Source organism: Leucoraja erinacea, chromosome 7 (assembly GCF_028641065.1).
Source record: "Leucoraja erinacea ecotype New England chromosome 7, Leri_hhj_1, whole genome shotgun sequence".
In the NCBI taxonomy this organism is placed as follows: domain Eukaryota; kingdom Metazoa; phylum Chordata; class Chondrichthyes; order Rajiformes; family Rajidae; genus Leucoraja; species Leucoraja erinaceus.
In genome coordinates this window covers 45,752,875-45,777,267 of record NC_073383.1, presented here as the reverse complement: position 1 = coordinate 45,777,267, position 24,393 = coordinate 45,752,875, and the positions used below count along the sequence as shown (strand labels likewise).

General features: G+C 41.4%; 1 protein-coding gene across 6 annotated transcripts in view; it reads left to right on the top strand.

The window, feature by feature from the left end:
• Positions 1-24,393, top strand: part of agap1 (ArfGAP with GTPase domain, ankyrin repeat and PH domain 1) — a 566,650-nt gene that overhangs the window by 134,651 nt on the left and 407,606 nt on the right. The window contains exon 1 of one of the 6 annotated variants that reach the window (XM_055638445.1): positions 18,079-20,301. The exons of 2 other annotated variants lie outside the window; for them this stretch is intronic. In XM_055638445.1, coding sequence (XP_055494420.1) covers positions 18,849-20,301 — 1,453 coding nt within the window. In that variant the 5' untranslated portion in view covers positions 18,079-18,848. Of the gene's footprint in view, positions 1-18,078; positions 20,302-24,393 lie in introns of those variants that run through there. 3 more of the 6 variants (XM_055638440.1, XM_055638441.1, XM_055638442.1) reach the window with 3 other exon arrangements.

Below are 24,393 nucleotides of genomic sequence, written 5' to 3'. Positions count from 1 at the left end.
AGTGCAGTGTGCGTCTCTGGGTTTAAAGAAGGGTCTCAACCCAAAACGTCACATGCCCGTGTTCTCCAGAGATGCTGCCTGACCTGCTGAGTTACTCCAGCATTTTGTGTTCTTTTGAGCCTTTCCCAGTATTAAATGTAAGCTGTCCTATTGATAGTTAAAATTGAATGTGTTCTTCAGATTTAAATTTGGTATGTGATGGCTTGCTAAAATGTTTTAAATAAGTCATTTTGCAAGGCAAAGTAACACTTCATCAGCACAGCAGTTGTATACCTATGGCAGGTTTGGACTTATCTCTGCATATTAAAGTATTGCATAGTCCACTGCATGTGTATTTTTTGTGTTAATCCTTTATAATAGTGCAAATAGATATATTTTATCTTTAATCTTTTTTTAAAATTCTATATGTACAAAAAATGAAATTGTGTATATTCATCTGGTAGTAATTTTAGAATGAAGCATTGCAGAAATCCAATTTTGGCACAAAGTTAACCAAAAGCTTTAGGAACTCCCCATGTTATTTGAAAGATGGTATCTTCCCATAGCTGGCCTGAGACAGCTTATATGAGGTTTTCTGGAAAATAGGAAGTGGATTTCAGTTCTTATACCGAGAAAATGATGTCTATCTTGTAATAATTTGGCATAGTATCGTTTTTGTTTTGATAGGGGACTTTCAGATAGGTAGCATTTTGGAGAACGTAACGATACAAAGTGGAGGGGAAAATGAAACTTTGATGTTGATTTGATGACAATTAACTTTTTTTCCAAAGTGTTAATATTGTGTACAATTGCACAGCCTAATAGAAAAAAATAGCTGGGAAGACAGGATGTCCCAAACACTTTATGGTCAATAATGCACTTTTAAAGTCACTGCTGTAAGATTTGAGATACATTTATCAGTTTGTACACAGCAAACTCCTGCAAACAACAATGTGTTAATGGGTAAAAAGGACACAAAGTGCTGGAATAACTCAGCCTAGCAAAGGAAACTCAGACGACCCAAAACGTCATCTATCCATGTTTTCTAGGGATGCTGCTTGGCCCACTCAGTTATTCCAGCACTTTGTGTCTTTTTTGTTGTTGCCATTATCACATTGTTGTTTGCCGAGTCTTCTTTTGTAAACTAGCATCTGCAGTTCCCTGTTTCTACAATGTGATATGGTAATTAGTTTAAGAGTGTTTGTTAAGGAAAAATATTGTCTGTCATTGAGGACAAGCTCTCCTGGTTCTATCTCTTTGATAGGTTCTCTCTCTTTGAAATAGCACACTGAGATCGTTCACAAGAGTATAGATGGGATTGGTTTGATAACTCGTCGATAAAATGGCACTCCAGCTACGCCAGGTTTTAGAATCGATGGTAGGATTTGAACTCGCAGTCTTTTGCAGCAAGTTAAAATGCTGCCAACTGAACCACAACTGATACTGGGGTGATTTGTTCTGCTTGCTAGTTATAAAGTAAGTTTAAATGGTTTAAATTTATGTTAAGCCTTTATAACAAATCTACCCCAAAACTTAGCACCAACTGGTATTGAAGCTGCCCGTGATACAAGGCACCCAGGTGTATCAATGAGGCCCTACTGAGATGCTTTTTGTGAGATGCTGGAGCAGTTATTTTACTCTGCTTCAGTCTGTGGTCATTATGAGTTGCAATGTTTGCAATGGACTCAAATAGACAATGCTTCAACTTGTACAGTTTTTTCGATGATCAATCATTCACTGAATGTTCAGATTTTCAACACTAAGTCCACATGATTTATGTATAACTATGTTTCTTTTAATTCTAATTATTCTAAAATTATGGCCAGGTTACATATTAATCCAACCAGTATATCAGACTGTATATTTTGAAGGTTTGAAACTCGGGTGGGATATGATTCCATTGGTGACATCTGCACTCCAATTCTGAATAAAGTTGATCAATTCACTCACCTTCTCCCGTCATGCAGCGACCCTCTGTGGCTCCGATTTCAACACGCTAGGAGCATGGAGAACCAGCTGGGAACAGACTTCGCGACCTCCTCAATTCACTGTTGCACCGAACACCACAGCCCCACCCGGCTCGAACCTGCCCCGCAAAGAGTGGGTCGCCCTGAACCGGCTCCGTACAGGGGTCGGCCGGTTCAACGCCAACATGCATCGCAGGGCACTGCGTTCATCAGCAGCCTGCATGTGTGGAGCAGAAGTAGAAATCTTTATTGTCATTGTACAAGACAACGGAACCTGCAAACAACGCAGCACGTCATTTTTGATTGCGCTGTCCTCCTCCCCCCCCCTCTGGTGGAGGGGTAGACCTCACGGCCCTTGACAACAGGACATCCAACTGGCTACAGCGACTGGAGGGCGTTACATAACCTCTGCTGCCTCAAATGCAAGAAGAAGAAGCTTAGTATGCATTGGTTTTCTACTCGGAGTATGTTGTAAAATATATATTATTACATTTTAATAAAGAGAAAGAAACAGTGATGATATTTCAGGTTGATAAAATATTTGATGGAAAGTCATTGTCCTGAAAGGTTGTGTTTCTGACTCCACAGATGCTTCTTGACCTGCTGCATATCTCCAGCATTTTTTGTTTCTGCAATTTCAAATTGTAATTGCTGCATCTCATTGCTGGAGATAAAGCAGAACCATTGCTGGTTGGTGAAGGGGTATAGATTTAATAGGAATCTGAGGGTTAACTTCTTCACACAAAGGGTGGTGGGTGTATGGAACAAGCTGCCAGACGAAGTAGTTGAGGCTGGGACCATCCCAACGTTTGAAACAATTAGACAGGTACGTGGATAGGACAGGTTTGGAGGGATATGGACCAAGCACAGGCAGGTGGGACTAGTGTAGCTGGAACATCTTGGCCGGCGTAGGCAAGTTGGGCTGAAGGGCCTATTTTCGCACTGTATCAGTCTTTCTCTATGACAATGACAAATTGAGAGGAGTTACACTTGTTTGAATTGAGTAAAGTCTGAAGTTTGCAGCCAACATTGATGGATTGCTGCAGTCATTAGAACTCTAGAAATTTGACTGAGTAGAAACCTCCTGCAACTTGCTTTCTTTGCACTGCTAGAGAGATAGCCAGTCTTAATGTATGTGTATGAGTGTAAAATGGAGAAAGTTGCTAATGCTATACATTGCTTTGCTTAAGCTAATTTTACAGGATCAGCACCACAACAGATTGCCGACATATGTTAATCTCCAAGTGACATTTTCATATGAATCTGTATTTTGTCATTGTGCCAAACGAAATGTACTGTAGGGACCAGCCAGAGGTGTATTTTGTAACTTCTACAGTTTTATTGCAACATGGCAAAGCTAGGATTTGGCAAAGGAAAGCAGCTGTTTTTGTTGTACAGTTTGTCTAGCTGCATTGTATCTTTATTATCAAATTTAGTACTAGACCCAGCTGCAGATGGTGATGGAAATGATGTCTATGAATCTGAAATGACATCTGAGAAGTCTTATATTTTCCACCAATTGGTGCAATTGTCATAGTTTACTTTAGTTTAGAGATACAACGCGAAAACAGGGCCTTCGGCCCAATGAGTCCGCACTGACCAGCGAACCCCTCACATTAACACTCTCCTGTACACACTAGGGACAATTTACACTTATACATTGCCAATTAACCTACAAACCTGTATGTCTTTGGAGTGTGGGAGGAAACCGTGGATCTCAGAGAAAACCCATGAGGTCACGGGGAGAACATACAAACTCTATACAGATAGCATCCGTAGTCGGGATCGAACCCGGGTCTCCGGCGTTGCAAGCGCTGTAAGGCAGCAACTCCGCCTCCGTGCCACCCCTTAAAAAAGTTGCAAAAGACTATTTCAGGTGCGAGAAGAATCAACTATCTTCTGTTGTGGCAGCATCTTTTAACATAAACAAGTACAATTCTACACTCCATCAGAATGTTTACTTTTGTAAGTAATTTTGTTAGATCTGGACATCAGTGACAAGGAAAACGTTTGTTGTCCCACCTACCTCACCTTGAGAAGATAGTGACCCACTTTCTTGAACCAGTGCCTTTTTTCTATCTCTGCAGGATACCCATTCTCTAATCTGCTATTGCAGCCAGCCTTGATAAATATTGCTGGTGCAGTTGGGTTTCTGTTCAATAGTGACCCTGTCTATTTAAGGAGGGGGGTTCTTAGTGATGACAATGCCTCTGCATATTAAGGGTAGATGGTTAGACTTTCTGTCATTGGAGATGGTCATTTGCTTCCACTTATATAATACAATTTTTATTTGCTACTTCTCAGTCCATGTCTGAGAGTTGTTCACATCTTGCTGTATGCAGGCATAGATTATTTCATTTGCTGAGGAGCAGGGATGGTGGATGAAACAGATACAATTGTGGCATTTAAGATAACTTTTTGATAAGCATATGGATATGCAGGGAATGGAGGGGTATGAATTATGTACAGGCAGATATGATTTGGTCTTGGCATCATGTTCAGCACAGACATTGTAGGCCAAAGGGACAGTTCCCGTGCTGTACTGTTCTATGTTTAATAGAAATTTTTTTAAAGTTTAAAAAAATTGGGATCATTGAGCATGCAATTTTGAAAGCGATTTATATTTTCAGAAGACCACTTTCAAGAAAAATAAGAAAGCTGGGTTCTTCATATTTAAGTGTGCTGGGCATTTACAGAGTTGATGTGGACAAGCTTTTCCCTTTGAGAATAGGGAAGATTCAAACAAGAGGACATGACTTCAGAATTAAGGGACTGATGTTTAGGGGTAATATGAGGGGGAACTTCTTTACTCAGAGAGTGGTAGCGGTGTGGAATGAGCTTCCAGTGGAAGTGGTGGAGGCAGGTTCATTGGTATCATTTAAAAATAAATTGGATAGGCATATGGATGAGAAAGGAATGGAGGGTTATGGTATGAGTGCAGGCAGGTGGGACTAAGGGGGAAAAAAAAATTTGTTCGGCACGGACTTGTAGGGCCGAGATGGCCTGTTTCCGTGCTGTAATTGTTATATGGTTATATGGTTATTCCACCACAACCCTCTAAACCCTGAATAAGCCAGTTCCAAATCCATACGACCTAGTTATTGTGATTCGCATACATCTTAATCTTCTGGATCAATTTACTATGAGGAACCTTATCAAAAGCCTTATCAAAATTCCCACTTCCTTGATCAACAACCAACACTCTTGGCTTGATGGCATTAAAATCAGAAAATATTCAGCAGGTCAGACAGAATCTGTATAGAGAGAAACAGAGTTCCAGGTTGATGACCTTCGATTAGAATAGAATAGAATAGAATAGTTTCTTTATTGTCATTGTAACATGAACCATGTACAACGAAATTTAAAATGTCAGCCAGTCAGTGCAGCATTCAAACATTTCTAAAAGCTAACGATACATACAAGGTAAAATATTAAAGATAAACAACTAAATAAATATCACGGACAAAGCACGCATACACACCCAACCCTCCATCCTTCTGTCGATTCCACAGTTACCACAGTCCCTTAGTCTGTATCGCCCCTGCGTTCCTTGGCGGCTACATTTAGTGCTTTTATAGCAGTGGGGTAAAAACTGTTTTTTAGTCTATTTGTCCTTGTCCTTTTTATTAATAGCTCGAGAAATAAATTAAAGTATTGAAGCCAGTTGTGTGGTTAATATCAAACTGATAATTGCAGGAGCATACTGCACAGAAATTGACAGCTACATTGCAACAGTGATCTGCTGTAAAAGGTCATTCATAAGCTATAAAATACTTTGGAACATCCTGAGTGAGATTTCAACGGTTCTATATAAACGCAGATGATTTAAATATATATATATATATGGAAGGATTAACAATGATAAATACAGCTAAGCTTTTTGATTTGTAAAGAAATTGTGCTTTGCAGATCAGCTCCCAGTATCACAGTTCCTAGGCTTGGTGTCGTAATTGCTGTTGCACATTATTTCCTGCTTCCGTTGGTCCTTGGCAACGTGCTTCCCTGCAACCTGTCATGTTCTGATAATGTCAGCAGGGTGCATCTCTGAAGAACATATGGTGAGGAAAGAAAGGAAGGATAAATGAGGTCAGGAAAGATTTCACTTACTGTATAGTTGAAAAGTTTAGTGTTTACTAAACCAAGTGCAGACCCGTTGGGTCTGCTCCCCCAACGCACCCGTCCCCTAACCGTAGCCCCCACGGGAGGCGTGGTCCTCCAATTTAACTGTTGCCAAAAGTAAGATTCAAGCACTCCTCAGCAAGGATCATAGCTCATAAGCCTCCCCCAGTACTGGGATTAAAAAAATAAAATCCCAATCCTCAATTGCAATACCAATTGACCCTCCCCATCTTGTCCTGCCAGGAGCTATGATGGCAACATTGTTGCAAATGTTGGGTGCACTTGCTGTGAGATGCCATTGAGCTGAAAAGTCCAGAGTGTTGCTGGCAATGTTCCTGTCTTGCAACTTTGTATCAAAGTGTGTTGGAAGCTGTGAGGAATGATTTTTACCAGTAAAAAACACTTAAAATTCAAAGTCTTTTTAAACATTTTCAGTAATGCCTGAAATTTTCAGATGTAGATTTCGGACTCGAGGGGAAAAATCTCTACCGGAATATGTAAAAATGTTACTGTTACCGCGTCGTTTTTTCGAGAAGATGTGATTACACCCAAACAAATAAATACACACACACACATCCACTTCCACACACATCCAAGATCAGAGTTTTAATAGTTACTAGACCAAGTGCACACCAGTTGGGTCTGCTTTTCCAACGCACCCGCCCCTACCCGTAGCTCCCGTCGGGAGGCATGGTCCTCCAACTCAACCCGTTGCCAACGGTAAGATTCGAGCACTCAGCAAAGATCATAGCTCGTGAGCCTCCGCCAGCACTGGAGTTGAAAAAAATAATATCAATCCCCAATTGCAATACCAATTGACCCTCCTCCTCCTGACCTGCCAGGAGCTATGATGGCAACATTGTTGCAAATGTCATGTGCACTTCAGTTCAGAGTGTTGCTGGCAGTGTTCAAAGTATTTTTGAACATTTTTATTAATAGCTCGAGAAATAAAGCATGAATTTTTCAGATAAGGAGATTTTGGACTGCATGGAAAAAAATCTCTACTGGAATATGTAAACATTTTACCACACGCGCGCGCACACACACACACACACACACACACACACACACACACACACACACACACACACACACACACACACACACTAACCCCCCCACACACATACACACACACCCACTAACCCCCCCCTCTTGATATTATATTTATTCATTCGCTCCTTTTACCCCATCCTCCACCCTATCCACTCACGCATAGCCCCCAACTGCGCAGGTGTGGCTAGAGAGGGAGAGGTGGGGTAGAGAGAGAGGGCAGAGAGAGAGAGAGTGCAGGGACAGGGAGACGGCAGAGACAGGGAGAGAGCAGAGACAGGGAGAGGGGAGAGACAGGGAGATGGGGCTTGCTGTCTTTTGGAGCTGGGGTTTCCGGTTGTCCGTTGCCGTTTGGAGCTGAGGTTTCCGATTTGCGGCATCTTTTTGAGACAGGGAGAGGGCAGAGACAGGGAGAGGGGAGCAACTTCCCCACCGGCCCGAGGATCCCCGAGTGAGGGGGCGGGGCCGCTGCGAGGGGCCGGCCGGGTGACGTCACTCGCAGCGGGTGAACACAGTGTGTAGCCATTGTGACGTCATCAGCCAAAGCCGCTCGGTTATATTTTCTCAGTTCTTTCAGATTTTTGCACATTTTGATTAATAACCCGAGAAATAATGGATGACTTCACGGCATAAATCTCTATCGGAATATGTAAACATTTTACCGGTAGCGTGTCGTTTTTTCGAGAAGATGTGAATCACACACATACACACAAATAAATACACATCCAAGATCAAAGTTTTATAGTTATAAGGATATGGATATGATGATATATGGATATGGATATGATATGGAACTTGTTGGCTTGCTATATGCACAAAGAACCATGTAAAAACTAAACTTCCAAAATAACTGGCCATTTAAAGGTTGAAGTGAATACCCTGGTGTTTCAGTCAAATATTTTCGTAAGTAGGAATTAATGTTTATTCAGAAAATTCCACAATGTAACATGGTAGGCGGAAAGGATGGGTGAATACCTCTGGCCCCGGGTGTGTTTAGTGTAAACATTGGTGTTTCTTCTTCTTCTTGCGTATGGCGTGCACAGCCTAAAGTTGTAGGTCAACTTGTTCTATTTGATCTTCTTTGTGCTCGTCGGGTTGATTGCATTAGTCGAAACAGGGTGGACCACGTGAAGGTTGCAACCTCCCACCCCACATTGGTGTTTGAAGCATTTGTCGCTTTGCATCTACACGTAAATACTGAAAGATTATAGTACTAAATAATCGTGTGTTAGTTCAAAATAATGTAGATTGTGTATTTTAAATATATGGAAGTATACAAATTAATAACAATTACTTATTATTTGCTATTAGAATCTGCCATTTTAATAACCAACCAGCTGTGTTCAATTAATTACAATGTAAAAGCAAAACTTACTTTTACAGCAATAAAACTAACCACTTCAACGAAAAAAATCTGAATTAAGCCAGACACCAAATATCATGGTTTATTGGATATTTACCTTATTGCTAATTTTGAAATTTCTCAATAATTGTTCATGTCATAGGAGCAGAAGTGGGCGATTTGGCCCGTCGAGTTTACTCTGCCATTCAATCATGACTGATCTATCTTTCCCTCTCAAACTTTTTCTCATGCTATCTCTCCATAACCTTTGACACCCTAATCTAGAATCTGTCAATTTCCGCCTTAAAAATACCCAATAACTAGGCCCCCATAATCATTGTCTATGGCAATGAATTCCACAGATTCCTCACTAAGAAATTCTTCCTCATCTTCTCTCTAAAGGTACATCCTTTTATTCAGAGGCTCTGGCCTCGGGTTCAAGACTCTCCAACTAGTGGAAACGTCCTCTCTACATCCACTCTATCCCGGTAAGTTTCAATTAGGTCATTGCTCATCCTTCTAGACTGCAAGGTGTACAGGCCCAGTTAACATCATATGTTAACCCAAACATCCCCGGGATCATTTTCGGGATCCTCGCGAAAGGGAGCACATCCTTCCTCAGATATGGGACCCAAAACTGCTAAAAATATTCCAAATGTGGTCTGACCAGTGGCTTATTAAAGCCTCAACATTACATCCCTGTTTTTATATTCTAGTCCACTCAAAATAAATGTATCATTTGATTTGCCTTAATAACTATCGATTCAACTTGACAATTAACTTTTTGGGCATCCTGCACCAGCACAGCCAGGTCCCTTTGCACCTCTGATTTCTGAATCCTTTCCCCATTTAGTAAATAGTCTTGCCTTTATTCCTACAACCAAAATGCATGACTGCACACTTTGCCACACCTTATTCCATCTGCCACTTCTTTGACCACTCTCCCCACCTGTCCAAATCCTTCTGCAGACTCCCTGCTTTCCGTACACCACCTGCCCCTCCACCTGTCCTTGTATCGTCCGCAAGCTTGGTCACAAAGCTTTAATTTCCCTCATCCAAATCATTGATATACAGCGTGAACAGTTGCGGCCGCAGCACCGACCTGCGGAACAACGCTAGCTAACCATTTATTCCCACTCTTTGCTTTCAGCCATCTAGCCAACCTTCTATTCATGCTAGTATCTTCCCTCTAATACCATGGGCTCTCATCTTTAGCAGCCTCACGTGCGGCACCTTATCAAAGGCCTTCTGAAAATCCAGGTAAACAACATCCACCAACTCTCCTTTGACTATCCTGCTATTAACTTTCACAAATAATTTTAACAGATCCTTTCCTTCCCTCTTTCTTTTTGAGCAACGTGGCTTAATGGCTACTTATTTCAGTAAGTAATTCCTACGCGTTGTGAGAGTCACACATTTAAATTTAGTGAATGTGGCAATAGTTGAAAGGTTTCTCTTTATATTTTTCAAATCTTGACAAACAACATTCCACTCATACATGTCCACTCTTACATAATAGTCAAACTGTAGTGGTGCTTTTACAATTGTTATTCTTAAATGTCACTGTGAAACATTGGGTACACTGTTATATAACCATGGATCTGTGGTCCACCTGTCAAGGGAGAAGCTGCCCAGGTCACACCCTCAACACCCTCCCAGGGACCTACTGAAACCTTTTTCATGACAGTATTGTGAGAGGCAGAAGTCAAGTTTACTTCATGCAGGATTGTTTCATGCAACACAAAAATACATAGGAATATTTGTCAAATGTAGTCCATAAAAGGTAAAGAAAGTTGCCCACGAGTGTGGCTGATTACATCAGTGAGTGGCACTTGATAGGTAGACAGATTTGAGGCTGATGTTAGTCCTCTGGTGTCAGATACCTAGATCCAGGAGTAGGCTGACAGTAACATCTAGACTAAGTGGGACCTGTTGGGTCCCTGTCACATGGGAGGCCTGGTCCCCCAACGAAACTCATTCCCCCAATGCACCCCATTCCCCCAACGCAATATTCTACCACTCACGCCTATCCGCCTCCCATCAAATCCACCCCTCCCTCTACTCCCTCCTCTATCCCACCTTGCCCATCACTCCGGACCACTTCTACCCCCCTCCCTAACCCCGTGCACTCTACCAACCCTCTCTTTCCCCCCTCCCTCCCTTTGTCTCCCCTCCTCCCTACCTCATCCCTCCCTCATCCCTCTCTTGCCCTCATCCCTCTCATTCCTCTCTCCCTCCCCCCCTCCCTCCCTCATCCCACTCTCCCCCCTCCCTCACTCATCCCTCTCTCCCCCCTCCCTCCCTCATCCCTCTCTCTCCCCTCTCCCTTCCCTACGAAAGTCCAGTTATAAACCTCCGCTCCGCGATGACACAGGAAAGGGCGGACCGTCCCGGGGAGTGACAGGGGAAAGAGACACATTTTAAAAATGGGTGCACAGTATCTGGGGAGCATTACCATACATGGACTTCTGTGGTTTGAGAAGGTAGTTCAGCACTATCTTAAGAGCAATTGGGGATGGGCAACAAATGGGTATCCAGAGCATAAAAAACACGGACTCAGGCTTCTAAGAGCCAAGAAGGGAAGATAACTTATTGTGGACAGAGATAGTGTCTGTACCACCTGAACATTGCAACATCTCAAAGAAAAGCCAATTTTTGAATCCAGTGCCCTTGTATCCTATATACAACACAGTGAGAGCACATCACAAGGTTTAAAAGCTTGTCCAAATGTTGAAAACAGTAAGGTCTCAATTGGCACACAAAATCCTTGTTGAAGTTGGAAATAGTGGCGAAGTATGTCAGGTGCAAATTCCTGACTTTGATGCCCTCATCTGGGAAGAGGACCTATGATTCTTACTTTGATTATCTGCAGGAAAGGATATTATACAGGATATTATGATTATCTACAGGAAAGAATCGCACTAATTATGGAAGAGGTTGTCCTATTCTCTGTCACAGAGCATCATTCCAAGGATCCGCTTAACCACCTCCGCAAGGAATTGACATTATTCCATCAATGCAAAGGTATAAGGATTGAATTGTACTGTGCGACAAATATAGGAAAACTATAGAGAACAGCAACATTTGTTGCACAACTCTTTTACAACTATAGAAGAGACATTTTTTTTTTGAAAACCTGCCTTATCTTAAATTGGGGAAACTTGTAATTTTTAGTTTTTGGTGATCAGAGGAATGACTTGGGGTGCAATGGACTGAAAGCCAATGTATTGATAAATTCAAGGTACTGGATGAATGGGCTTGTATTCACTGGAGTTTAGAAGGATGAGGGGGGATCTTATAGAAACATATAAAATCATAAAAGGACTGGACAGAGGGCAGTGGAGGCCAAATCACTGGATGGAGAGAGTTAGATAGAGCTCTAGGGGCTAGTGGAATCAAGGGATATGGGGAGATGGCAGGCATGGGTTATTGATTTGGGACGATCAGCCATGATCACAATGAATGGCGGTGCTGGCTCGAAGGGCCGAATGGCCTCCTCCTGCACCTATTTTCTATGTTTCTATGTTTGTAATGGAGCATGGCCAAGAAATAATCATGTCAAGCCATGTGTGATGCTTTGATAGTTGCACAAGATTAGTGTAATAATTTATGTATAGGAAGGAACTGCAGATGTTGGTTTAAACTGAAGATAGACACAAAAAGCTGGAATAACTCAGCAGAACAGGCAGCATCTCTGGAGAGAAGGAATGGGATGATGTTTCGGGTCGACTGGTTAGGGATAAGGGAAACGAGAGATATAGACGGTGATATGAAGAGATAAAGAACAATTAATGAAAGATAAGCAAAAAAGTAGCAATGATAAAGGAAACAGGCCATTGCCCAAGCGAAATATGAGATCTGTTGTTCATGATGTGGACTCTTATACAACGGTGAGACCAAATGCAGACTGAGCAATCGTTTCGGGGAACACCTTCGCTCAGCCCGCCTGAACCAACCTGATCTCCTGGTTGCTGGACACTTTAAATTCTCCTTCCCATTCCTACAGATGGAGACCTTTCTGTCCTCGGGCTCCTCCATTGTCAGAGTGGTTAAATGCAAATTGGAGGAACAGCATCTTATATTTCGCTTGGACAGCTTGCAGCCCAGTGGTATGAATATTGATTTCTCCCACTTCAGATAGCCCCGGCATTCCCTCTCTATCCCTCCCCCACCCAAGTCGCACTAGCTTTTCATTTTCACCCTACAAACTGTTCCCTTTATCATTGTTACTTTTTTGCATGTCTTTCATTCATTTTTCTTTATTTCTCCACATCACTGCCTATGTCTCTCGTTTCCCTTATCCCTAACCAGTCTGAAGGAGGGTGTCGACCCGAAATGTCACCCATTCCTTCTCTCCAGAGATGCTGTCTGTCCCGCTGACTTACTCCAGCTTTTTGTGTCTATCTTCAGTGTAATAATTTAGTTTGGAGGTTACGTGGAATTCATCTGTCCAGCATAATGTAACTACATTATGGATTGCCCTGTACCATGGTCTTTTTTTAATTTATTTTGGTTCTGACATTTCCCAACTTACCATGAGATGCAACTAATTAGCAATAATTTGATTACTTTTATTTTTACTAGTTGAGCTCATGAGATACTGAATTCCCAAACATTTGTGTTGTTTTAAATAAAAAAACATCTACTTCATGGACAATATTTTCCTGTTTTTCAGCTCTGGCTAATGCAAGTAATGTTGTATAGACAATTAATATTTGTTCATTAAATACGTTTCCATTTGTAAAAAGATCCAAGATGACACTTTTTGCTACTTCTCAGTGGAATGATAGCAAGGTTTCTTGCTCTGTGGCCCAGAGCACTGCAGTACCATGTACAAATATCTTTATGGGATATTAAATGGATTTAATTACGACTTCCTCTTTGCTAAAACTCTGAGAAGAATGTAGCTCCATAAATAGAACGAGTCCCAGTCTATAAATAAAAGACTCATTTACTGGAGTGTTTTTAAAAATTATTATTTAATCAATTATTATTTTAATTGTTACTTTTATTTCTTCCAGGATATTGGCAATATTTTATTCTGTTATTACATTGCATTATTAAATTGAAATATTTTACTATTAGACAAATTAACCAACAGTAACTTAATATATGAAGGGAATTCCACTAATTCTCCACATTTGCTTTCCAGTGTTGTTTCACACATGATAATACATGGTTATTTTTGTTTCCGATTGTTTTCAAGGTAATGGGATTTATGAACAAACTATATTTAATCTGTTAAGTGCATGTCAATTTTGATCATTTTATTTTTTTGATTGAAACTATTTGCAATTGTAAATAAGTAAATAACAATTGCATGGTTTGCGGAATAAGTGTGGATTTACAGTGCCCTCCATAATGTTTGGGACAAAGACCCATCATTTATTTATCTGCCTCTGTACTCCACAATGTAGAAATTACAGCAGGGTTTATACATAGTCCCCCCATTTCAGGGCACCATAATATTTGGTACACAGCAATGTCATGTAAATGAAAGTAGTTATGTTTAGTATTTTGTTGCATATCCTTTCCATGCAATGACTGCTTGAAGTCTGCGATTCGTGGACATCACCAGTTGCTGGGTGTCTTCTCTGGTGATGTTCTGCCAGGCTTGTATTGCAGCCATCTTTAGCATGCTTGTTTTGGGGGTTTGTACCCTTCAGTTTTCTTTTCAGCATATTAAAGGCTTCCTCAATTGGGTTCAGATCAGGTCATTGACTTGGCCACTCAAGAATTGACAATTTTTTAGCTTTGAAAAACTCTTTTGTCGCTTTAGCAGTATGATTGGGATTATTCGGGAATATTTGGGAAACTTCAGGCCTCACTCACCCAGACCTGCAACGGACCCCAAGTCTAAAATGGCTCAGCACTTCAACTCCCCCTCCCATTCCGAATCCGATCTTTCTGTCCTGGGCCTCCTCCATGGCCAGAGTGAGCACCACCAGAAATTGGAGGAGCAGCACCTCATATTCCACTTGGGCAGTCTGCACCCCAGCGGCTTGAACATTGACTTCTCCAATTTCCGGTAGCCCTTGCTGTCTCCTCCCCTTCTCAGCTCTCCCTCAGCCCTCTGGCTCCTCCTCTTCCTTTCTTCTTCCAGATCCCCCACCCTGCATCAGTATGAAGAAGGATTTTGGCCCGAAACGTTGCCTATTTCCTTCGCTCCATAGATGCTGCCACACCCGCTGAGTTTCTCCAGCATTTTTGTCTGCCTTCAATTTTCCAGCATCTGCAGTTTCTTCTTGAACATGTTTGGGATTATTGTCTTGCTGTAGAATGAACCGCTAGCCAATGTGTTTTGTGGCATTTGTTTGAACTAGAGCAGATAGGATGTGTCTGTACACCTCAGAATTAATTATGCTACTACCATCAGCAGTTGTATCATCAATGAAGGTAAGTGAGTCAGTACCTTCAGCAGCCATACATGCCCAGGCCATAACACCCCCACCACCGTGTTTCACAGATGAGATGGATTGCTTTGGATCTTGGGCAGTTCTTTCACTCCTCCATAGTTTGCTCTTACCATCACTCTGATATAAGTTAATCTTCGTCTCATCTATCCACAAGACCTTTTTCCAGAACGTTGGTTGCTCTTTTAAGTACTTCTTAGCAAACTGTAACCTAGTCATCCTATTTTTACGGGTAACCAGTGGTTTGCATCTTGCAGTGTAGCCTCTACACTTCTGTTCATTAAGTCTTCTGTGGACAGTGGTCATTGACAAATCCACACCTGACTCCTGAAGAGTATTTCTGATCTGTCGGACAGGTGCTTGGGGATTTTTCTTTATTATAGAGATAATTCTTCTGTCATCAGCTGTGGAGGTCTTCCTTGGCCTGCCAGTCCCTTTGCGATTAGTAAGCTCACCGGCGCTCTCTTTCTTCTTAATGATGTTCCAAACAGTTGATTTTGGTAAGCATAAGGTTTGGCTGATGTCTCTAACAGTTTTATTCTTGTTTCTCAGTCTCATAATGGCTTCTTTGACTTTCATTGGCACAACTTTGGTCCTCATGTTGATAAATAGGAATAAAAGTTTCCAAAGGTGAAGGAAAGACTAGGTGCTGAGAGTTCTCTTACACTGCATTATAGAGGCATTAAAAACACCAGCGAGGCCATGTGTCTCTAACATTATGGTGCCCTGAAATGGGGGGTGAAACCAAAATGTATAAAAAATACCCTTTAATAAAATCTGACATTGTGCACTTTAACCACATGTGATTTTTTTTCTATTAAAAATCTCAAGTTGCGGAGCACAGAGGCAAATAAATAAATGATGGGTCTTTGTCCCAAACATTATAGAGGGCATTGTATGTTGCATTTGTTCTGGATGAGCAACAGCAAAGCCATAAAAAGAAATAATGACCTCTAGTTGTGGATGTGAAAGTAATGGAGTTATGTTGCTATTCGGTGTGAATGTATGGTGTGAAATAAGAGAGAGCAAGTTTTATATAGTGGTTTAACTTATAGTGGGAGGGATGAGGAACAATTACATGCAAAGCACATTTTGGAAAAACCTGTTTCTTTCCCTGTACTTCAGTGTTCTGCACCTACTCAGGAGGATTTGGTATTGTTCAATACCAGGACTTGTTTTTCTAATTGTGTTTTGCACTAATGTTTTGGTTTTGCAGTGTTTTTTAAATTTTCAATCTTGCAGAATTGATGCATAATTTATGGCTGTGTGTGTTGTCTGAGTCTATGTGCTTCTGATGCTGCAGCAGGCAAGATTTCCATTGTACCAGTACCTCACCGTGCATGTGCAAATTACAATAAACTCAGCTCAACTTGATGAAGATTAATGACGACTCCAAATCAGTTTTGGTCTGATATATGATATATTCAAGACCAAGACTGATACTCTTTCTATTTACCAAGGAGTTGCTGTAGACATTTCATTTATTACCTTGACTATTCCAGTCACTTCTGATTGACAACCTTTTAATTTTCTAACGTTGTCTCCACCATTTTTCCAACGGGTTTTTGATTCTGTCCCGTTCTTCTAATCCTGCATAAATCTTTTCTGCCCTTCCCATTTTCCTCGTCATGCCTTTGTTTTCCTAAACCTTTTGCCCATCTACTCTTTTTTCTGTTTTGTTCTTCTCATGATTTTCTCCCCACCCTGCAGTTATTTTTCAACCCTCTCCATTTTTTCCGAATGCTTGATTGTTTTATTTTCTCAATTTTTTCCGAATAACCCACATTCCCCCATTTTACATTCCCCTCCTCAATATTCCTTATCCCTATTTTTTTCCTCCTTCCTGTTATTGTGTTGCCCTCCTTACTCTAGCTCTCCCATTTTCACCCATTCCCACACTTTACCCCATGCTCCACTTCCCATCCTCTTGTATCTCACTTCTCCTCTCCATAATTTATTCTGTCTCCTCACCACTGCCTTTCACATTGCCTCACACCCACTTCAACTTCTACGTCCCTGATTTGTATCTGCATTTCTCCTCACCCAATTTTCTGCTTCCAGTATTTTTCACTCTCTCGTAAATATGAATTAATCTGCTCACTCTGGTCTTTCTCGCCCAACATTTCTGCAACCTCAGTCAAGCAGTAACACCTCAATAATTTATCGACTTTGAGACATACAGCATGGAAACAGGCCCTTTTGCCCAACTCCTCCACGTTGACCAAGATGTTCCATCTAAGCTAGTCACATTTGCCTGCATTTGGTTCATATGCCTCTAAATCATTGCTGTCATGTTCCTATCCCAATGTCTGAAATGTACGCCACCTGCCCCAACTAGCTCCTCTGGCTGCTCACTCCATATATGTACTAATATTTTCCCTAGTTTCAAATCTCTACATTGTTTTGCTGCTGCACACCTTTAAAAGCACCTGTCCAATTCACTGGGGTTTCTGTTTCCTTCGCTTCCATCCAGTTTTCGATCAATGCGTTTAATTCCTCCCCTAACGACACACCTGCCTTCTGCTGATTGCTTCTATACATGGGAATTCCCTTGATCCATTCTTTAACGATATATGTATGTTTCAAGTTTCGTTCGTTAAAGCTCCTGCAAAGTAACAAAATATGATACTGTCTTAAACTACTACATAAATATTCATCGCTGTTAACTGTGGCACTTCAAAATTCTGTATGAAATATGCTATTTTGGTAAATAACAGGGAGGAAATCAACAGCACCATGAATGATTTTGGCTTGGGCTACACAATAAACTTAATTCAACTAGAATGTTACGTAAATTTAGTTTGGAGTTACAATAGTGAGAAACCACATGTCAGTTTCTTGAACTTTTGGAATAGTTTCCATGGTACATCAGTAAAAAAAGTTCATACTACTTCAATCATTAAAGCTCTTAATTGATACTTTTACAAAAACACAAAATGTTGAAAGAACTCAGCCAAAGCAGTATTGTGGAAAGATAAATCTTTGTGGAAAAATAGGTCAGGGACCCTTCCTCAGAATTGAGTCATGTTGTAATCATGGAAATAGTGGAAGGGAGACAAAATTGCTGGAGAAACTCAGCGGGTGAGGCAGCAACTATGGACCGAAGGAATAGGTGACGTTTCGGGTCGAGACCCTTCGTCTGAAGAAGGGTCTCGACCCGAAACATCACCTATTTTTCCAGCATCTGCAGTTCTTTCTTAAATATGGAAATAGTGGATGTTTGTCGGCTCGTTCTACATTATTGCCAACTTTTTGCAGTATTTTATTTTTCAGACAAGTGCCAGGTTTAACCGTAAAAAAAACAGCGGAATTTGGAAATGTTTCAGCAAATCTTCAGGCTCCTTCAACATATTTCTTAAATTTCATTTCATTTTTCGAAACCATGTTAATTACAATGCAGTGCGTTGTTAGTGTGATTTTAAAGTGCAGGTAAACACAAAATGCTGGAGCAACTCAGCGGGACAGGCAGCATCATCTCTGGAGAGAAGGAATGGGTGACGTTTCGTGTCGAGGCCCTTCTTCAGACTGGATTTAAAGTGCCTCTGATTTGAAAATCTCGTGTATTTTTTTACAGTCCATTCCCATAGTGAGGTGATCCAGACCAGTGTTTGGAGCTCACATTCGCTCTGTGTCTGCAATTTCCCCCGCCCCCGGGAGTCGGTGCTTGTACACGCCGGCTGGCGGATTGTAGGTCGCTGCTCTGCTCTGCTCATTTGGGAAGATGTTGGGCTCAGTGGGAGCCTGGAAATATTCTTTGATTGTCCATCGCTCCCGGTCGCAGGCGAGCGGTCTAGCACTGAATTCACTGCACGTTTGCATGCCGGAGGAGGAGGGGAATTAACGGCAGGCATTGAGCCCGCACACCTGAGCCCGTATCCACGCTGCTGCACCCCGTGTGAAGTGGATCCGTGCCCACTCCCGTTCCGCCTGGGTGCTTGCTCGGGCCGCCGCTGCACAAGCCGAGAGGCTGACGGAGCCATGTACCTTCTGGACAACGAACCCTACCCGGAGATGATGAAGAGGGGCACTCCTCAGAGGAAGACCGTCTACCGCATCTCACTCACCCTGGTCAAGCGAGAGGCCACCTCGGCCGAGAGCGGCAGCAGAGCTCCCCCTTTCCCCCGGCACCAGGGGGCTTCGGAGCGGCCAGGGAGCCCGAGTCCAGCCGAGGGCAGCGAAGCCGAGGACGAATTTGAGATGCAGGGCAGTCTCCGGAGTTTTCGGACCTTCAGCACCGGACACCTGGAACTGGGCAGGCTGAAGGTGGCCAGGAAGTCCCGCGATCAGACCTGCAAACTCAAGAGCACCCCAAGCAAAGAGCTGGTCACCTTGAGGCGGAGGGATGGGGCATCAACCAGACCGAGCAGCATGCTGGCCACTGTGGACGTTGAGTCGAAGAACAAGAGAAATTGGACCGAGCGCTTGGGATCAGCAGCTGAACCCAAAGATCAGGTTTGTGGGAGGAAGAGCCCCAGCCTGGGAAAGGACTTCCCAGACGATAGGAGTTGCCCTGAAGCAAGTGGACAAGGAGATCTGGCCAACGCCATTCGAGGCCAGGAGTTCTCGTCACCTTCGGAGTCCAACGAGGCAGAGGCTCCTTGTCCCAGGAAATCGCCAAACGAAGACGGGAGATCTGCTTTGAGGAAACCAGAGGCAACCACGAAAAAGAATGATTCACCGAAAAGCCCCTTAAAGGACGAGGAGTCCATAGCGATGCCTTCTGAGTCTGATTTTTCCAAACAACTAATTTCAAAGGGTGTATTATCAGTAGCCGCTGCAAGAGACTCATCCTTGGCTGCTGATTCTTCTTGTGTAGATGCTGTTAAACAGCCCCCTTCGTTATCTTTAGCAACGGACAAAAGGCATCCAAGTTTACTCAGAAGAAGCTTTAGCTTCAGTTTCAGACACTGGAATGGAGAGGTGATGAGATTTAAAGCGTTATCAAAAGAGAAACATCATGGCAGCTCCAGCTGTCTCGCTCGAGTGGAAGCTGGGAGTGAATTAAAAATCCAAAAGCCTAATTGTGGGGAATCTCCAACGAATGAGAAGCGGAATACATTGGATGTCGGAGAAGTCCTAAACAAAACGGATTCGATCTCTGAGCAAGAGCGGTGGGATCGGGGTAAACGGAAGAACAGGACTTTAGACAATAGTGACATTCATAAGCTTTCTGAAAACCGGGAAATGGGGAAGGACTGTTTTATAACAGGTGGTGCGAGATCCAGTTCCCAAGAGCACAAACTCTTCAGGTTTTTCAGCGGCATTTTCTCAAAACGCGATGGCACTTCAACACCTGTTACAAGTCCATATGGAAAGTCACACAGAGATTTTATTTCAAAATCCAACGAACATGCTAGTGTCCAGAAGAAGAGTGGATCAAACCTTGAGCAGTCCAGCAGTGAGAGTATTGATGAAAATACTGCTCAGAACGGTATGCAATTGATTGTTCTGCCTGTTAACTTGAATATTTTCAGTTAATTTGTTATGGATATTTACATGGTTTTACTTCTTAAAGTTGATAGGCTCGCCATTAGGTTAAATGGTTGCTTGAGTCACAGTATAAAAGTGACACAGGAAACGTGAGCTGTACTAGCATATTTAATCCAATGAGAAGTGAATATAGACAATCATAATTGTTATTTGATTGATACTGAGGTGTTATAATGCTATTAGTTCTGACCATGTGAACCCCTAATGGATTTTATGCATTAAAAAAAAAACAGGCAATTAGTATTAAGATAGCAGGTACTTTCGGTGCATTAAGTAATTCACATGATCCACGCTGGAAAGCTTGCAATTACTGGATGAAATAAAATGGAAAATGCAGCATTTTTTGACTAGTGGAAGCAAAATTATTTTGTGACGTTATTTTTTTGAAGAAGAATTTTGTTTTGGGTGTTTGGCATTGTGCTAAATGACTAATAATTTTGTGTATTGAAGTTCAGTTTTTATTCATTGGAACAAATTGAAGACAGAACATTTTATGCATTTCTGTTCAGCCACTTCATATCGCATAACATTTATCAAGTTCTATTCTGCAATAGAAACGAATATTTTTAATCGTGTTTCTTAATTTTAATATTTTAAAGTTGTTTGAAAGGATGAGGTATCGACAACTAAGCACACATTTTCTTGCTCAACATTCGTTTGTATCCCCTCCACCCACCCCTCAATTGTGTTTTGTACACTATTCCCGGCAGTGTTTTAATTTGGGCTTCAATCATAGCTGACTTTGCCCAGTGAGCTCTTGGCAGCAAGCTATTGGTCAAATGTGCATCTTTGAAGGAATGGAAATAATGTGGCATTGAGGGTTGGTGAGCATGTGATTCTGCAAGCGATTGTTGTTATCTATTGCAGTTTAGGATCCATTAGGAATTAGGTGCACTATATATTTTCTCAAATACTTTTGTCAGAAATGGGATTTGATTTGTAGCATGACCTGTAATTTACAGTCATTGCTTTCTGTGATAGGTTGAGATCTTTATCACAGATGATTAAGGTCAAATGGAATTGAGGTCAGGGCCTGTTTAGAGTTTCATGTCTACGTGAATATTCAAATGACTGCCAGATGCTGAGACTTTGGCTTGGCAAAAATCAAATCCCAAATTCATCATCAATGACAAAGGAGCTAATCCCTTGTTAAAATTGAATAGTGGGTAATGTCATTTTGTGATATCTAAAGGTCATATGATTCCTGAAAAAGTACATCAAAAGATTCAATTAGGAAAACTTAAAGCCCAATTATCCAACTCCTTTCTCAATTAAAATTTTAAGAGGTATTGGATATGATATTTATTGGACTAGCAAACAGTTTGCCCACACCATTGATCATGGGACGCTCCTTAGAATCCCCCTTATCTGTCAGGGAATTTTAATTTCAAGTAACTAAACCATCTGGAAATTACAAAGAGGAGACAAGTCTCAGTAGCAATAACAATAACTGGGTTGTTGTAAAAACTGGCTTGTTTCACTATTGTCTTACAAGGAAGGGAATTTGTTATCATTGTTTAGTTTGACCAATATGTGACTCCCAACCCAGCGTTATGTTTATGATTCTCTGCTTATTCCATTCAGGGATAGATGACAAATGTCATCATTGCTAGTGATGTCCAAATTCCATGAAGAAATACGTTAAATAAAATCATTGTTGACATTGAATTCAGAGTTCTTTAATTTTAAGCACCAGTAGTGGTGGTACTTTGGTGGCAGACAAATGTGGAGCCCTGTGAAGAGATGTACTAGTATGGAGTGGGTCTGCATCGGGTATTTGTTTACTTGAATTGAGTTGAAATTCTGAGAGCAAAGAAATTGGTGGTTGTGGCAGACACTGGCAGAGTGGCAAAATCTGTAAATGTAGTTAGATTTCAACTTCCCGTGGAAAGTTAGACTTTGAATTCAAGCATTGACAAACATTTACGTAAGTTTCCTCAGAGGATGGTTCTGGTTACAATGAGTAATCTAGACAAGAGAATAAAAATAAATTGTTTAAACTTGTCTGTCAATAATTGGTAGTCTCCATTCTGTTATCCTTTCTTACATCCATTCTCCACTCAAACTGGAGTAGGTGAAATGGGGTGAAGATGATTGAGAATTCAATTTAATAAGCGCAATACTTATTAAAGGATTATGCGCCACAAAACATTGTATTTTGATACCTGAACGAAATATAATAATGCTGTGATTCTTTTTTAATTGGATAATTAGTAATTACATTTCCTTGACAAACCTGGAATGAGCTTACAGTTTTCCAAGTTTAAAAATATGAAATATTTGATAGTCAGTACTCCATTGTGAAATTGTTTTATTAAATCTGTAGAAGCCCATTTCTGTGGAGTAATTCTGTAAATGCAGTGTGATGCACTCAAGGTGAGCGGAGATCTTTTCCTTTATTGTGCTGACGGGCTCAGAGAGATCCGAAGCTGATCAAGTTGCAATCTCCTCTCACTCCTTGAAGTGACACATGGAAAGATTCAATTTTGGATTTTACACAAATTTATTTTGAACTTGTACAACTTCACAGGTATTCAGGATTAAATCGACTCTCAACATTGAAGTTGTGGAGCAGCTTATATGATAAGTAATAATAGTCTGATCTGTTTGGTTTTTCTGAGATTGGGGAAAATCATTTGAATTAATAGAGCCTTAATGTGCTCATGGCACCTCATTATATTGCTGCTGTTTGGTTGTCAGATTTTTAGTTCAGTGCAGAACATAATAGACAATAGACAATAGGTGCAGGAGTAGGCCATTTGGCCCTTTGAGCCAGATCAATGTGATCATGGCTGATCATCCCCAATCTGTACCCCGTTTCTGCCTTCTCCCCATATCCCCTGACTTCGCTATTTTTAAGAGCCCTATCTAGCTCTCTCTTGAAAGCATCCCGAGAACCTGCCTCCACCGCCCTCTGAGGCCGAGAATTCCACAGACTCACAACTCTCTGTGAGAAAAAGTGTTTCCTCGTCTCCGTTTTAAATAGCTTACTCCTCATTCTTAAACTGTGGCCTCTGGTTCTGGACTCCCCCAACATGTTTCCTGCCTCTAGCATGTCCAAGCCCTTAACAATCTTATATGTCTCAATGAGATTCCCTCTCATCCTTCTAAACTCCAGAGTGTACAAGCTCAGCTGCTCCATTCTCTCAACATATGACAGTCCCGCTATCCCGGGAATTAACCTTGTAAACCTATGCTGCACTCCCTCAATAGCAAGAATGTCCTTCCTCAAATTAGGGGACCAAAACTGCACACAGAATACTCCAATGACTAAATTATCAAATTGGAAGATTGAGAGAGAGAGAAAAGGAGCAGGAATAGGACACTTGGTCCTTCTAGCTTGCTCCAAGACTTGAATTGGTATTCAAGTCAGATAATGAGTCTTGAACCACAATCTTCAAATGGAGTTACCAACTAAATGGCTTTTGCTGGCAGTGATTAAAGAGAAATCACCTGCATTTATATGTGCTCTGAAATGTTCCATTCTTTTACACTGACATCCCGGCCTTGGTACAAACAAAATTAAAATGAAATTGGAGTTTCAGATTTGGCCAAACTTTTAAGAATATAATTTATCGGGAATGTAAAAAGCCCATTAGATATCTTTTAAGGTCTTGATAGGAGTAAATTATTAATTTTTTTTAAAAGGCGCCTTTCTATTTTAAGGTTTATCTTTGCTCCCAGAGAGAAAACATAACTTTAAGTCTCAAGTGCTGGAATTTCAAATAGCTTGCTGAGAATAATGAGTAATCTGATACAGAATTGTTAATACTTGTCTTTTACTCAAAATGCTGCCTGACTGCTGAGCATTTCCAGAATTTTCAGTTTTATACTTTGTGTATTAGAAACATAGAAAATAGGTGCAGTAGAAGGCCATTCGGCCCTTCGAGCCTGCACCGCCATTCAATATGATCATGGCTGATTATCCAACTCAGTATCCTGTACCTGCCTTCTCTCCATACCCCCTGATCCCTTTTGCCACAAGGGCCACATCTAACTCCCTCTTAAATATAGCCAATGAACTGGCCTCAAC